The sequence below is a fragment of the Xiphophorus hellerii genome, chromosome 9 (genome assembly GCF_003331165.1).
Source record: "Xiphophorus hellerii strain 12219 chromosome 9, Xiphophorus_hellerii-4.1, whole genome shotgun sequence".
NCBI classification, from domain to species: domain Eukaryota; kingdom Metazoa; phylum Chordata; class Actinopteri; order Cyprinodontiformes; family Poeciliidae; genus Xiphophorus; species Xiphophorus hellerii.
This window is the reverse complement of record NC_045680.1, coordinates 19,783,854-19,800,325: the sequence shown is the minus strand read 5'-3', so window position 1 is coordinate 19,800,325 and position 16,472 is coordinate 19,783,854. Positions and strand designations below refer to the sequence as shown.

At 39.6% G+C, this 16,472-nt stretch overlaps 1 protein-coding gene across 1 annotated transcript in view; it reads right to left on the bottom strand.

Moving 5' to 3' along the window:
• ncanb (neurocan b) overlaps positions 1–16,472 on the bottom strand; it is a 179,222-nt gene that overhangs the window by 82,243 nt on the left and 80,507 nt on the right. Inside the window, exon 10 of the mRNA XM_032572020.1 lies at positions 418–534. Coding sequence (XP_032427911.1) covers positions 418–534 — 117 coding nt within the window. The remainder of the gene's footprint in view (positions 1–417; positions 535–16,472) is intronic.

The window sequence follows — 16,472 nt, the reverse complement described above, 5'->3', positions numbered from 1 at the left end:
ATGAGCTGCCTACTTCTCACGGGGCAGAAGGTGAAAACACACACATTCGTGCGGAAATAATCGCACACACAGTTGAGCATCTACACCACCAAAAGTCTCTGTCACACACGACTGACTTCCAGCATATGGATATTCCCTTTTCACTTTCAATCAGGGAGCCTGGCCCAAAACCCCTGGACCTGCCAGCGTACCAGTCGCTTCTCTGAGATTGGATCCAGAGTTCCAGACACAGACTGGAAACAAAAGCCTGCAGAGAGAAGCTGGCATTTTTCCTCATGAACCCAATGCACAGCAGAGTACAGATGTTAGCCTCAGCATATGACGGCCATTATTTCCCCTTATGCCACACTGACGCCGCATGCGTATGCTGACCTATACGAGGTGTCTGCACTCTGGCTTAACCTGGCCGAGACTTACCGATCTCGCAGTTCTCTCCAGAGTAGCCCTGAGGACAGTAGCAGCTGTAGCTATCGCCTTCCTCCAGGCAGCTTCCGCCATGGAGACAGGGGCTGGTCTGACACGGGTTACTCTCCACTGTACAAAGAGATGGGCAGAAGGTATAAGAAGGTTAACTTAAAATTATTTATTTTTTAAAGAAAAAGAATTACAAATGTTCCTTAATTAGCTAGAACATGAGCAGTAGCAAGTCATTGTCTGACAGATGGCCCACGCTGTCTAATAGAGATGGAGCAGCAGAGTGGGCTGACAGACCGTTGATTTGTCCTTGCCTCTCTTTCTTTCCACAAGGTGATAGATCATGTCTGTTTGAAAGAGTTCCTCCTCTTTCCTGTTGTTCTTTTCTCTCACAACTCAAGTATTTCCAGTGAGTTCACATCCAAATTAATTAGTTGCTCATAAGTGGTGCAGAAATCCATGTATATTCTATATTGCTGTTGTGCACCAAGTGCAATACACTCATTTTAGGTGGCTGGCGATTGCTCTTTGTTCTCTTCATGGGAAATGCTTTGGCGGATAAATGCTGGAGATTGAGAGGATTAAGTTATAATCACTGCTCTTAAATTTTAGAAGGGGACTGACTGAGAGAGAGAAGGAGACTACGACAAGGACAGTTAGAGCAAAGAGTGATTATCACAGAGTTTCCTACTATGTGTGCAAAAAAAGAGACTGTTAGGCACTAGGTAGATTAAGTGTCTTTTTAATTTCTAGTCCTGATAGGATTGCACGGCCCTGACACAATCTGTCAGGCCATCTAATATACGGTGTTCTTTCTCCATAATAACACCCAGACTCACTTAATGATATATGAGCATGGAGGATGCTGAGCGCAGCACAGAGTGCAATTCACATGGAAGCACAGAAATGCCCTCAATTAGGTGTGAGTTTGTTTATTCATGGAGACCTGTGCAAAGATAAGCGAGTGTATATCAAGATACACACTGTATATGTCTAACCATAACTAAGGGACTTTGTATAGCAGACAAATACAACACATATGCTGTATCCACATACGTTTTCACATTTTGCTACATTACAACCACAAACCTTTCTGTATTTTCTTTTGATTTTATGTGAGGGAAATGATGCATACAGCTTCACACAGTGACAAGTCTTTTGTGGTTGACAAAGCAATCTAGAAACTGAGCTTTTTGCCCATTCTTCATTGAAAACAACTCGAAATTCAGTCGTATTGGAAAGTTTCAGTGAACAGCTATTAAAATCTTTAGATTCTGAAGAGGGTTTAGGTTCGGACTTTGACCGGGACATTCTAACAAGACTGTGATTTAATCTAACCAGCTATGGCAGCTCTGGTTTCATGTTTAAAGTTCTTGTCCCACTGGAAGGTGAACCTTCATCCTAATGTTAAACTATCTGCAGTCTCTAAGCCACTTTTCTTACAGTCATGCCCCAAAATTTAGCTCCATCCACCTTCAACAAACAATTCAAGAACATAGTTCCCACAGCATGCTGCTGCCACTGTCAACATTTTGGGAATGCTGTGTTCAGAGAGTAGTTCAAATATAAAAGGAAAGTAGATCTGGACATTCTCAACACACTACGATTCATTTGTGTTGAAGTTTGTCTTCCCCCATGATGACTGTAAATTTGGTAAAATGTTACATCCCTAAGAGTCACTTTGAACAATTTCAGTTCTCATTAAGAGAAAGAGAAAAAGAGTCATGTTACTGTAACCGTATTTGCCAGGATACACGAATTATCTCAAGATTTCTAGCTTTGCCATGTCAAGTCAATTACTAAGTTGGCATGACAACAAAATACTATCATCACTAAATATTATTTCTAAGGACGTATTTTCTCAATTTCTCCGTTTAAAAATAGCAGCAAAGGAGCCCAGAAAACAAATAAGAAAATATTTGTGCAACAGATTAGAATAAAGCTTGTGCAAGTCCCCACTTTTAATTAGGGGATAATTAGATATTACACAATGCCATAAAGAACACGTAAGCTTAGAAACCTGGTGGATGTCACATTTTTGCAAAGTGTATGACCCAAATGGAAGGAGGAGGCAGGCAGAATCATGGTGCAGTTGAGTAACAAAGATAAAATGACTTAAAAAAAACAAAAACAAGGTGCATCGATGGGAATGAGAAGACGAAAAGGTCACCACAGACAACAGGCAACAGGGGGATCTAAATCAAAAGTGAGAGAGGTTTCAATTTTGGGGATGTCATTACTGGAATGTAAAACAAATTAGTTAAATTAGTGAATGAGCAACAGCAGAGGCAGAACAGGGAGCTGAGGCACAGAGGGCAAGTTATGGGTAAATCCTTGTGACACAGAAACTCGGGAAATTAAACTGTAAAGTTTCAGAAATATTCACTGAACAGAACATGAATTACCACCGGGAAATTGAACTATTTGAAATAAACCCCACAAAAAAATCATTTCTCTGGTTTGGCTTAAAATAAATAAAACCAGAAAACTTTCGTAAAACATGTTGGATACATTGTCTTCTATGGGATGTTGATATCTGTGCAATATGATGTAAAAAAAAAAAAAAGAACTGTTTCTAACCTAATGAGAAGAAGAATAGATAGTGTTAGTGTCACTCTGTTAGGAGAATTCATTGCAGGTATTTTATTAAAAAAACTGAAAAAACTGTTTAAAAACCTGAACCGATTCTTTAGTATTTTTCACCAGAGTTATTAAGAGCCATTATGGAAGGTCCAAAGAGCCACACGTTGCAGACAACCAAGACTTAAGACTTAATCTTTGGGACTTCTTTGGCTCGTCTAAACAGTTAGTAAAACTACATCTTTCAAAATCCCATTTATCCCAATAATCCAAACATCAGCATTATAATTACTGAGATGAATGTTTTGAATACTCATTTGAAGTCTGCTTGACTACTGTTATGTAAACTATGGTATTCTATAATCCTGGATCATTAAGAATAGTGAGATCTTATGAAATGTGCAAACCCTATATAGACCTAAAGAGTCATACGAAGGTGGTTGCCAGAAATCAATTTGACTTTACTAAGTTCTACAATAACCCCATATTCACTTGATTTTTATTCTTTCACTTAAGATGAAAATATGCAACAAAAACGAAAAATGCTAATATGAAAACAAAGAAGTTGTCAATTGTCAGGACTTAGTACTTCTTTTTCCTGTTTCATCTGTTTGGACCAAAAAAAATAAATAATAATCTGCCAACTTTGAGAGGACACAGAAATTCTGCTGCTCACAACAGACAGGACCACATTTGTCCGTGGAGACTCAAGTCTTCTCTGTGTGTGACACCACATGTTATGTAATTGTGGGGCGATAGTGTCATTTCTTTTAGCTACGGTGGGACAAACAGTCTGGCTGTGAATGACAAACTCGACAAATTTCAGAGGACCGACTCAGCCGTGTGGGTGGCAGAGGTGGACAGCGAGGCGATTTTCCATCGAGAACAATAATACCTACACGGTGTCCGTCTCCCAAGAACTAAAAGATTACAGTAAAAATCACAGTTGCTTTTCATGTTGCAGTTTATTTCTACGGCTTTTACTGAAATGTAAATCTGCACAGTTTTACAATATTCACAATCATTGCCCCACATTGCCTGCATTTATTTGCATGTATAAAACGTGGGATTTTCATAAATATTATAAGTTATATATATATTAACGTTAATCCAGCAGTTACACAGGATTAAATGACTTGTGATGTAGCTACACAGTTTTAACACCTGGCAAAGATATTCATTGTTTCACATTGGAACCATATACCACAATGTTTTTCAGTTATGCAATTCACATAAGCTCAAGATTGTAATGTGATAAAATGTAAAAAAAAAAAAAAAAGTTCAAGTGTTATGAATAGTCTTGTCAGGTATTGAGGAAACCCTTCCAAAATGCAAAACTAGTGCAGATTGTTTTGAAGGGTAGTAGGCAGAGTACTGACAACATTATTCTTTCATCTGTGAATCCCTGCATGCAGCATTAGTACAACACCTCAAACAGCAGGAATGTGACCACTGAGACAGACACATGTGTCCGCCAAGGAAAAACTGTGGTGGTACACATAGAGTATAGCTGACAGCTGAGCACCAGTTCATCAAGCTGTCATAGTAAGTAAGGTCTCACGAGCCGCAGATGTGAGCTTCTCATGGTTTCTGCTGTCAGTCATTCCACACTGGGTGATAAAGTAGCTGCAGCTCCTGCCGCAATCTCCATTAATGCAACACACAGCATTTTTTTTTTTACCGATGTCAAAAAAATAAAAAAAATCTGTCATTCAGAAGCTGTTTGGGATTTGAGAACATTTTGATGGTTTGTATTTACTCCTCTGAGGCTGAGCATGTTCTTACGCCTTTGAAAGCATCCTTCTATTGGTCCAATTTCCTCTTTAAAAGAAACCATTTCTCAGCCTAATTAAATTGGTCCTAGCGAAATTGCCTTAATAATGACTTTAAAAGGACTTGTCCTCTAGCAGCTATCTGCGTGAAGTGAAATATGGCGGTCGCGCTGTCTGTGGTGACACAGTGAGCTGAGCTGCAACAGAACAGGACATTGATCCAATCTGCAGACAATTAGTAACGACTTATTACACCCAAATGGGGCTGCGTTCATCACCATCTGTCCAAGAAGAACAGCCTGCAGGCTCCGTGGTAAAATTCCAGGTATCGATTGTGTGACGAAAGCAACATCTTACCACAAGGAAAATGCTTAGCTTGAATACACAAACTCTTATGGCTGGTTTTGTGTTAAAATATTTAGATTAGTACATTTTCTTTTCTAGTTTCCCAACGCCTTTTGCCGTTTAATGAGGAATGATTGAGCAAAACTTTAATATGCAAAAGAAACACAGATGAAAAGAGCATGTAAGAAGGGAAAATGGGATAGGGAGATGCCCTGGTCTGCAAAATAAATAAATAAATAAAATGGGATGAGAGGATTAAAATTTAGCATGAAGAAGAGGGTGAGAGAAAAAACATAATCTGGGGGGGATGAGGGAAGCTATCATACATTTCTTCATGTCTTAATGCTGGCTGCAGCTTATGATTAATTACACACCAGTCTTAAAATAGGTTGCTTCCCCATTCCCTACTTTGTGTCTGTCTTCTGCCACACAGAAAACGAAGCAGAGGAGAGAAGAGTCCAAAGAAGGGCACGGATGTCCTGTGCAGAGCCGGATGAAACAGACAAATGAAGAAGGGCAGACACAGTAGAAGAGAGATTATGTAAGACTCTCAGAGTTCCAGCTTTGGGAGTTGAGTTCCCAGATTGTGGGACACTCAGTATATCTGCCACAAATATCGAACTCAGCGAAGTTTGTAAAATTTAAAACTTCCTGGCAAACTGAAAACCTTGGGATGTACCGAACAGAGGAACATGTGTATGCAATGTTGCACATCCTAAAAACTCTCAATCTGAATTGCTTCCAAATTCAACTGGAATGCCGTAATAACAAACTCTGCATGTATAAATGTGCAACACACACACACACACACACACACACACACACAAAGCAACCTTGCACATGCACTGTATATACACCTGCTCATCCAGCTGCGGCGTGGCTATGCTTAGACTCAGTGAACCTTGTAATAGCTTTGCTGAGACAGAGATCATGCTTCAGCCTGTTCAAGTGTTGCCCATCTATGAGAGTGATAAGCCATCACCTGGGCCCGGGAAGAGCTTTAAACTTTAATGCTACACTACGTCGCTAAGAGGTACTGAAGCACAGAATGGTTAGAGCCATATGCACGGCGGAAATAATCTCCAAAGTAAGGACTTAAACGAGGGCCGCTGTGATCGTCGCGCAAGCTTGATGAGTCCTAGGTGTAAAATATTCATACCGTCACTTGCATGATGGCTGCAAAAACATGTGTTATATGATTTAAGAAGGCATGAATTATGCATCAGCAAAAGCAGCCTCATAACAACAAAACTATATTTCACCTCGAAGGTCTGACAATACAGTTACGTTTGGAAAGCCCACAGTAAGTCGGGAGCTTTCAGCGTCTGAGATGAACAAAGATAAGAAAACGTGGTGTTAATTTTAAAACAAAATAAAAAGTTGAAGTATGTCTTATCAGAAAATGTTGTAACAGCTACATTTATCTATAACTCAATAGAGAATTACAGGAATACAGTCTTAGAGATTGTAACATTGCAAAACATCTAAAGGTTGTTGCTATGTGTAGGGCAGCAAAAAGTAATGTGAATTTCTGTGATTTTCCTGCTCCAAGATAAGCTTCACCGTATGCTATTTTTAAATAGGAAACTGTAATTTGATTTGTTATAAGTTGAAATAATCAAGTGTTAAATGAGATGGTTGAAGAAATTGAGGAGGAAAAGAAGAATACATGCACCTTCTTGAAATAAGTCTGTAAAAATAAAAAGTCTCTCAAGCTGGAGTCACATGGCAGCATTCCAAAATCAAGCAACTCATTGGACCAGACGAGCTATAATTTCTGCCACAGCAAACTAAACAAGTCAGGGATGGAAACAGGAGACCCATATTTTTGAAATATAGACCAAAATGCAGTCTAATATGGGGGCAAAGAACCCAGTGCATCCTTGGATTTCTTCAAACTGGTTCATTTACCAAGCTGGCTTGTGAGGAGAAACAGAGGGCAAGAGGTAGAGGACAGGCAAATATATTAAACTGTGTGTTGGAGCAAGTGACGTCAGCAGATGTCACAGCAGTCACCATTGAAGCCAAACAACTGTTGTTCTTACTCTAAAATCTGGAACCGGTTTTCCTCCAAGTCATGCTCCCAAAAGAGAAGACTTCACGTTACTGAAAACGTTTTTGCTCTTTGGTTGTCATTCTAAATAAATGCCAAACATTAATTAGAGATGAATAATGAGCCAGTCAAACCAGTCTACTTCCATTATTAAAATACAGTACACGTTACCTAGGGTCTCATGTTTTTCAAATCTTGCCACATAAATTATACGAGCTTAGGAAAATTTTAAAAGCTTTGTGCAGCTTTGCTGTTAATCTGAACATCATTTCAGCAGCAGCAACATTTTGGATAACTCCAACTTAATCTTTCATAAAACTTGATTTTGGAGATAATGATCCAATTTTTTAATATAAATAATAGATGTGGGAATTCATTTAAAAGGTAAGAGCTTGTGACTGCTGTGTATGTGTGTGTTTATGTGCGAACAGTAGAAGCTATTACACATGGAAATAAATTATTCTTTTAATGTCTGCCTCTCCTGTTGCTTTAATTTTAACAATATAAACTAAAAGCTCATCCTCATGCCCAATTGATATGATATGCTGTGTTGCTTCCATGGATAATGTAGGCAAAGAGTAAGACCAGCCGGTAGCTGGTTAAGGATGAAGTCCTAGTTACCGTTACTCCAGAAACATACAAAAAACAATTAAAAACAAAACCAACTGGTCCATGAAAGCGCATCCTTACTGCATTTCAGCATCTGGACTTGATCAAAACTGATTCGCTGAAGTTCAAACAGAAAATCAAATTGGGAAAAAAGAGATATTTGAAATAAATATAGGTTGTTTTATCAATGTGCAATAGAATTTCTTCAAAATAAATATCTCCAAAATTCCAAAATATTACTGTAAAGGTAAAAACGCGAGACATGTATGCATTAAAAGAAGGAAGGTCAATCAGTACATGTGGCTGTACAGTTCTTTCATCACTATTTGAAGATCAGGTGAGCACCCACCGAGTTACAAAAGTGATTTTTAGTGAAACGGTGGAACTTCAACTCCACCTCGACCAGAGTCTCCGGATTCCCCCCCTGCACAGTTTGGAAGTGCGTTCATGTTTTAAAGGGAAAGTTGCACATGGAAGAGGCACAGTGCCGTCATTACTGTGCCGTTCCTGAGCATTGCAGACTCTGACAAACTAGGACTGATGAGCACAGCAGGGGTCAGAGCCGCTATTTCAGTTCTTCTGACCACATGCTGCGCTCTGAGTCCAACTGCACATACACACTTGTATGTGTCTGTGTAACAGAGTGCCCGGGGATGAAAACATCTCTGGATGCTGAATCTGCTCGACTATGTCAGGCATAGCATTTCGTTTCTAAACCATTCGCCGTTTAGTTTATTTAGACCAGCTCAGTCAATATTTGTGGGAATGCCAGTTACTTATTAGACCACTGTTAATTTGGTTGACACTTTAATGCTCCAAGTTAACCCAGTAAGGTACAGAGCCTTGAAAAGCCTCCACACACTTTTCATATTGTGTTTCATTGCAGCCAACACAAAGCAGTGCATCATTGCTTCTTCGAAGAGGAAAGGAAATGAGATGAGGTTTCCAACATTTCTTACAAATAAGAATCTGAAAAATGTTGAACGCATTTGTCTTCACTGCCTCCGAGTTAAAACTTTAGAAAACAAACTTTTGCTGCAATTTCAGCTGCATGACCTTTGGGGAGGCAACCAATAGCTTTGCATCAACATACTGAATACTTATATATTGTAGCTCTGCCTGTATGTTTAGGGTTGTTATCCTGCTGGAAGAGGGACTCCTTCTTCAGTCTCAAGTCTTTGTCAGCATCCAACAGTTTTGCATTCGCTGACAAAACGTTATCCTGTGAACAGATTCTCCAACATGAGCAGAAGATATCTGCAGCTCCTCCATAGTTATCTTTAGCTACTGCTCTGATTTACAACCTCCATTACCATCCTCTCAATTGATTTGCAGATATACATTTTTTGTTCAGCGTTGGTATAATGGACCGACATCTTATGAAATATTTAAAAAGTCGAGATTTTCTTATATAACCTAGCCCCCTTTTAAATTTCTGTTTATCCCCGACTCATCCCGTTTGTGCTTTGACATTCAAGAAGACCTATGAATACCTCTGAAAGGCCATGTAGTGCATGTGAGTTATCAAACACAAAAATTAAAAACATGAAAAAGGAATCATGATAAAATAACTCTGAGAATTACCAGTTGTTCTTTTTTGTTTTCTGGATACACCCAGTTACTGTAAATTACTTTCTTCATTGCCTCTTCTCAGCAACGCATACTGTTTTCATCAAACCAGCACAAGCGAAACACCAGTACACAAACTCAGAAAAGAGCGTGTCTCCAGCCCGCAGCTACACGGCCAGAAGCCTGAGACAGCAGAAAGCAGCAGATGTGCTCGCAGTGAGAAGCTTGTAGCTCGAGCATCACAGTGAATCGGCTTGGAAAGGTTGAGGGAGGAGTAATGTGTCGGCAGTTCAATCCGCTGGCCTCCACGGTGAGACTGACACACAAATTGAGAGTCTATTGTTACAACACCGGCCTGGTAGCATCCCTGCTCATCCTGAATAAAAAGCATTATTGGCAGGGAAATAACCTGCGGTAGTCTTTTCCTCTATTTTGGTTATTTTTTCAGGATATTTTCAAGACAATGCAAAGTAGGACACACCCCTACATTAACACATTTTTATTCTCATTATTCCATTTTGTGCTCAACACGCAAATGTAGCACATTGAAAAGTTTAAGCTGACTTGTCTCACAGTGGATCAGTTAATGTGCAGGAAACCCCAAACATACAGATAGATGTGTTAAATCAAAAATAATTTGTGCACAATTGAGTAATCAGTATTCAAGTATTTCCATTTGTGATTATGTGAAAAGGGAAATTACATTCAGATAATATTTTAGAGTGGCGTTATGGCAGCAAAAGAATATGTAAAAAGTTTACAATGTTTTTTAACCAGTTCAGCCAACTTACTGACTGAATTTATGCTTTTTAGCTGTGAAATTAAAAAAACAGTAGATGTTTTGCTGTTGATGTGTTTTCTCTCAACTGGAAATTCGAGGAAACACAATTCTCTTAACTAATGTATGTACCAGGTGGGGTGTGAAATGGGCAGAATGTGATGGGAGCATAAAATGGAAAGCAGTGATCTGCTCTGATTATAGTTTGTGTTTCGAACTTCCCTGTAATTTCAACTGGTCCTGCATTGAGGTCAACGTGAATCTGTAAGCAAGAAAAATATAAACCTTTAGCTGTTATTGCTGCAATTTATGTCCACTTGCTGGAATAGCTTATTTCCTCATGCTGTCTGTCTACACTTTTCACTTTATTTTCCACAAATATTTGAAGTGATATTTATGTTATGTTTAAAAATGCCATAATTGAACAGACCTTAAAAAGCTGTCCAAGCTATGCATGGAAAAAGAACTTTGAAATGCTGCTTTAGAAGTTTGAGATGCCTTCTCTTTGGCCAGTGGCCCATGTTTTGGCTTTTCTTGTAAAGTTTTTAAATAAAATTTTAAGCAAAAGTTTTGGTCAGTTTTGACCCATTGGTGGATGAATGGATACTCCATGTAGACAAAGGCCTAATCTAAATCTGGTAAACACTTTAATCAAACTCTATACTCTCCTTTGGATTCTTTGTGTGGGTGAATAAGTGCGAGGGGGTGAGGGCGTGTGTGTACATGTGTTTATACAGAGTAGGTGTGTGTGTGTGTGTGTGTGGGTGTGTGCGTGTGTGGGTGGGTGTGGGTGTGTGTGTGTGTGTGTGTGTGTGTGGAAAAGGTTTTTGGTAGTTACACTGGTGAGGATGGTAGCTCGCACCACTTGGCACAAAAAACAGCCATGGGCAGGTAGTCTTGGCTCTTGGAGCTCGCTGCAGCCTCAGGCAGAAAGACACCTGGCGCCTCCACAGAGTAGCCGCACACCCGGCACAGAGGCAGGTCAGCAGTGAAGCGTAGGAGTAACAGCCCCCAGGCCAAAGAGGCACAGAGAGAGATGCAGAGAACAGAACCAACACCAACGCATCGCCACGTCCCCCAGCGAAGGCCAAGCCCAGCGGCCAAGCACCACTCCCCTCCCCCTGGTGTTTGCAGGGTATATTTGAGTCTGTGTTGAAGTGAAATGTTGCTACAAAGGCAAGCCTGTGTCCAGCATACATTCAAATTGTGTGGAAGATTACAATATTTAGCTTAGTTTCTTACTTTTTGAGTGCAATACCATTGTTTGTATCAATTTCTGCTAAATGAAGCACATTGGTTTATGTCTGAAGTTTGATTTCTTCAGTTGCTCATAAAAGATGCTCTTCTGTTTTGCTTTAATTGTGGGGTTTAAACAAAATAGGCTATAAGTTATGTGGTACAAAGATTTTTCTTTCATAACAACCCATTATTGACCTTTTAAGAGACCCTGATTGACTCAAAGCTGGTTAATCTGTCTCTCTTTTGCTGAAAAGATTTTGATGGAAATTTTGCCATTTCCATCGACTTTACAAAGTTCAACAAAAGGACCATAAATAGAAGCATTACAGTTAAAGTTTCCGAGCCGCTGAATGCCTATTCCCAAGTAAACATACTATTCCAGTTTCACTGAACTCCTGAGGTATTCTGACAGCAGGGTAGACAGAAAGATTGGCTTAAATCTATCTCTGAATCCTAGCAAAGACCCATCTTATACAATGTGAATGAGCTCCTGCCACTAGCAGCTCTGAAAAAGACTTTCTAGCACAGCTCAACATTTTTCATAATTCACAACACGCCGTCTATAATCTCTGCATTTTTAGAGACCTTCCACCTTTTGTTACTTGTCATGTTCTTGCCTTCCCACAAATCTTTGCTGTAAGGACAGATCAGTGGTTGTGTCTGTCATAATGAGCACAGAGAGACCCCCTTCATCACATCCACCTGCTGTGGGCTGGCTGCTGCATGATTCGTTTTGACTGATGCCCGGGACCACCAAACGCCTCAGCCACCCCGGCGCCCTGAGTGGGAGAGAAGTCATTTAGGCAATTTGAAAGCTGAGAAACTCCAGATGGGTGCACTCGTGCTCCCCACCTCACACTTCTCTATAGATTCAAAGTAACCTCAATTTGGACTCATACATTTCAGTGTTAACCTTCATGGCAGCTGACTCCATTTCCGAGGACATGAGCCTTAGCGTGTTTTTGACTAAACTGTTGATGGATATGCATTTGTCTGACAACAACTTTAAAAATAGACCTTGAATAACAGCACAAGGATCCAGCTCTTCAAATCCACGCCATCGCTCACCATGCCTGGATTCTTGTATGTCAGATGTAACATTGAACAATGCCGTTCAAGCTACTCATACAGCTTTTTCTTAGATTTTGTCACAGTGGCATTTTATGTGACATACCAACATGAAGAGGCACATTTTTTGTCAAGTGGAAGGAATGTGGGAGTTTGAAGCTTCTTATTTATGCCTTTACCAGAATTGTGCATCTTGAAATTGAAAGTTTTGCACCTCCATTTTTAGCAAGACAAGCTTGAACTCATCATACTACCACATTTTGATAATTTATTTGGCCACTTGGATGGACTTCAACTGCACTGCTGTTCAAATCTGATGTGTGTCTTCACTGGCTGAGATTATAAAAGTCACAGAGAGAACTATATATCTTTTTCTCTCCCTTTCACAATTATGCATTATTTTGTGTTGGTCTGACATGTCACAAAATGTGCGAAAAAGAGGTATGAATACTTTTCAGGGCACCAAACATGCAATGTGATCTGAAATCTCAGCTTGTTTCCTGTCTCTGATCTCCTGAGGGACCAGCTGTTGGATACAGGTGGAAAAGTGAAATATTCTTTCACCTGCAGGAAGGATTTTCTGGTTTTTAATCTGGTTTAGTCTCAATGCTCCATTGTGATGCTTGCATAACCTCACCAGGTTAGACTTTTCCAGTCTGCACATACACACGACGACTCCACACAGAGGATTTTATTCTGTCTGACAGTTTGCTGTCAAGCTATCTGTTTCAATCCATCCCTTCCATAATCTCCCAATTGGTGGCATACAGAGGTGATGTTGTTCTTTGCTTTATGAAACTCTACGCACCATCGGGGGCCCCAAGGCTGTACCTGACAGTAAACACTGACACGAAGGGATTCATAGTGGGGAAGAAATAAAAAGGCCTCTCTCACTGAACTGCAGCCTGAGATTTTAATGGGGTGACATAAGGCTCAGCAGAGGTCTCCTTTTATCTGGTTTAAGGAGGTGTTTAAATGAAAATGACTGCAATAAAAAAAGGTGCACCCGGAGTAGCTGATGGCTTCATCTGCTGTGTGGCTAAATGTTTTGTTCTTCCCCTCAGTGAATCATTTGATCTAAATAGTCCGATACAATTACAAGAAGAAGGAGAAAATGTTTCTCATACTTGGCTTGTATGAAACATTCAGTGAGGTAAAAAGAAAATGTACTGTATATATATATATATATGAACTTATTCTGTGTAATAATAATAAAAAAACATCGTTTAACAGCATGTTTTTCGCTCAAGAAATCCAGGAAGTGAATTTAATTTAGCACATGTCTTGCCCTCCAAAACATCTTAACAGGGCTACAAAATGAGAAAATATTCATAACAGTATAGCATTTTATTTTTTATTGCACCTGGAGGTTTTCTACGAGAAACAATGATTCAGTCATTCCTCTGCCATAACAGCAGCTTTGGGTGATGCAGTCCAAAAATATAAAACAGAGCTTCCTGTGATGAGACTCCTGGAGGCTGAATAATCGCCAGCAAAGATAATAAAGCACTTTATGATGCTATAAAGAAAAGTCGATTCCAAACAGCTTTTGTTTGCCTTTCTGACTATCTTTAGTACGTTAAGTGAAAATCCTGATGGTTCATTAGCTTTACAAACATAACAGTTTGATTGACTTTTACATCTCTAAATGAACACTTTCATTCAAAATGTCACTGAGCAAAGATAACGGCTACTTTCCATCAGAAGACCAGAAATGTTTTGTTTTTTTCTATCGTTGAACACCAAAGTCATTTTGTGCAAAATAGATTAAAATTCAAAGTGTTTTGAAACTAGTACAAATGTATAAAATGTAACACTCCTCAATACATAATCTTTCATGATAAAGTACTCCATTATTCCCACAGAGAGTCTGTGAGTGTATTGGCTGCTGCAGGTCCCTCTCTCTATGTAACTGCGCTCCGTTACAAATGTGAGTAAAACTTTACTGATATTCTGGTAATGTTAAAAAAACATTATTTTGTAATTGTGCTGTTTTCATTAAAATTACATCTGAATAAGTTTGTTAAGGCAATAAGTCATTAAAAATCATACAGCGCCATCATCCCCCTACCACTTCCTGTCGTCTTCATTTTTCCGGAAATAGTAACATCCGGTTGTTGACCACATGGCTCTTGTGATGTGAAAAAGGTGTTTTCATTGCAGTTTTTGCCAAATACGCTCCGAGGTTTACCAGAAATCGTGTGCCATTACATGCTATTACAGAATATTAGCGATCAGGAATGGACCAATTCTTAAGTATTAGTTCTTTTGGAGTTTACTGAAATTAACTAAAGTTATCAAGATTTAAAAAGTTGTGGTACCAAAGCTGCTTAAATTTTCACTTCTCTGGTTTTTACAGGCTAAAGGCCTTTTAATGAGATGCCACAGAAAGTGCAGGAGTGACTAAAGTCTATCCTGGCTGTATGGAGCAAAGCAACGCCCCTAACCCAAATGTTGTCATGGGCTGCTGGTTAGCTGGCTGAAGGGAGGCAACTCAACTTTCTTCTTGCTTACAGCAAAGTCCAATTTGTGTGTTTTGGAAATAATTCAGTGCCAAAAACACAAAAACATTCAATATCTGTGGTTGATAAGATTACAGAAGTCAACATGTTGTATTGTCTTATCAACAGAAAGACAAATCTGGCTTTAAATTGTTTTAAAATGATATAAAAAATCCTAGATTTTTGTTTCTAAGTTTTGTAAATATACTTTGGCACTGATATTTTTACTCAAGGTAATCAGACTATGAGAATCTCACAGACACTCGATTAACATGTTTGCATAAAAACATAATTCCACAGTATAATCGGTCACTACTTTCTACCGTCTTTACTTTTCAAGGGGATACAGAAAATCTTTTCTCTCTCTCACCACACAGTGGTGTGTAAATCCATTTCATCATACTCTATGATGGAACCTGGTGTCCCTAAAGGGTACATTGTTACAAATCCCATTCATTTAATAGGGGGCTGCCAAGTGCACCGGATTAGATTCAGCAAGAGTGTTTGATATGAACAAATTGAGGAATTACACCATTACACCATTAGAAGAAAGAATAAGAGAAACTTGCTGAGGAGCAGCAGAGCGAACAATGGCAGATTAAGCCGTGGATAGATTTACAGGGAGGTGACTGGTGAGGTTCGACGAGTCCAGAGGACATTTACAGTTCGACAGGAATTGACCGCGCCATGTTGTAGCACGCTGGAGTTCAGGAAGCTATCAAAACATTATGCCAGGGGCTGCCTCACCAATGACCAGAGGAGTAATACAAGGAAAAGTCAGGGATAAGAGAAGCATGGGAGATAAAAAAAAAGGAAAATAAGTAGGGGATAGGGAGAGAAAAAGAGGGTTAGTGGGAATAAAGATGGGAGCAACGGGGAGAAAGACAGTAGAAAAATCAATAGGCTTCTATATGCAGTGTTGAGAACATGCCCTCGCTCTGCTCCAGACAGCCTATCCAAGGTCCCCAACAGACAGACTGAGCATCCATCCACAGACCCAATCTGACAATTTGCCACCACAGGCTGTCCCTGTCACATGCACACACAAGCACACACACACACACTCATCGTACAGGCTCTTCTCCTCCAAATCTAGCGCTCTAATTTGGTTGTGGGCTGGCTGCCGTGTTATTGATGTTGCCAGGGGTCTGATCCATCTTTAGTCTGGGACAAGGCTTTAGTCAAGATGACAATAACTCAGAGGCATCCTGTTCCCTGCTTGCCAGAGCATCAGACTGGCATCAGTAATTTAGAAGCTGGATAGATAGCCAATAATACTATATGCCCCAGCGTTGCTTCATCACCCAAGAGGGGCTGGATGTCAGTGCTGCCTAGCCTCCTTGCTGTAAATTTCCATTATAGCTTGCATGTTTTGGACTGGAAATCAATTCTGTAATTTTTACTAAATGTTACAAAACTTTGTGAAATCTCGGGTTGGGAGTTGCACAGTATGAAAGAAAGAGTTATTACAAAAGAAATATAAAATGAAACGTGTGTACTGCCTTGCAGGGTATGAAATGAGGGATTAAGACATTTTCTGAGTG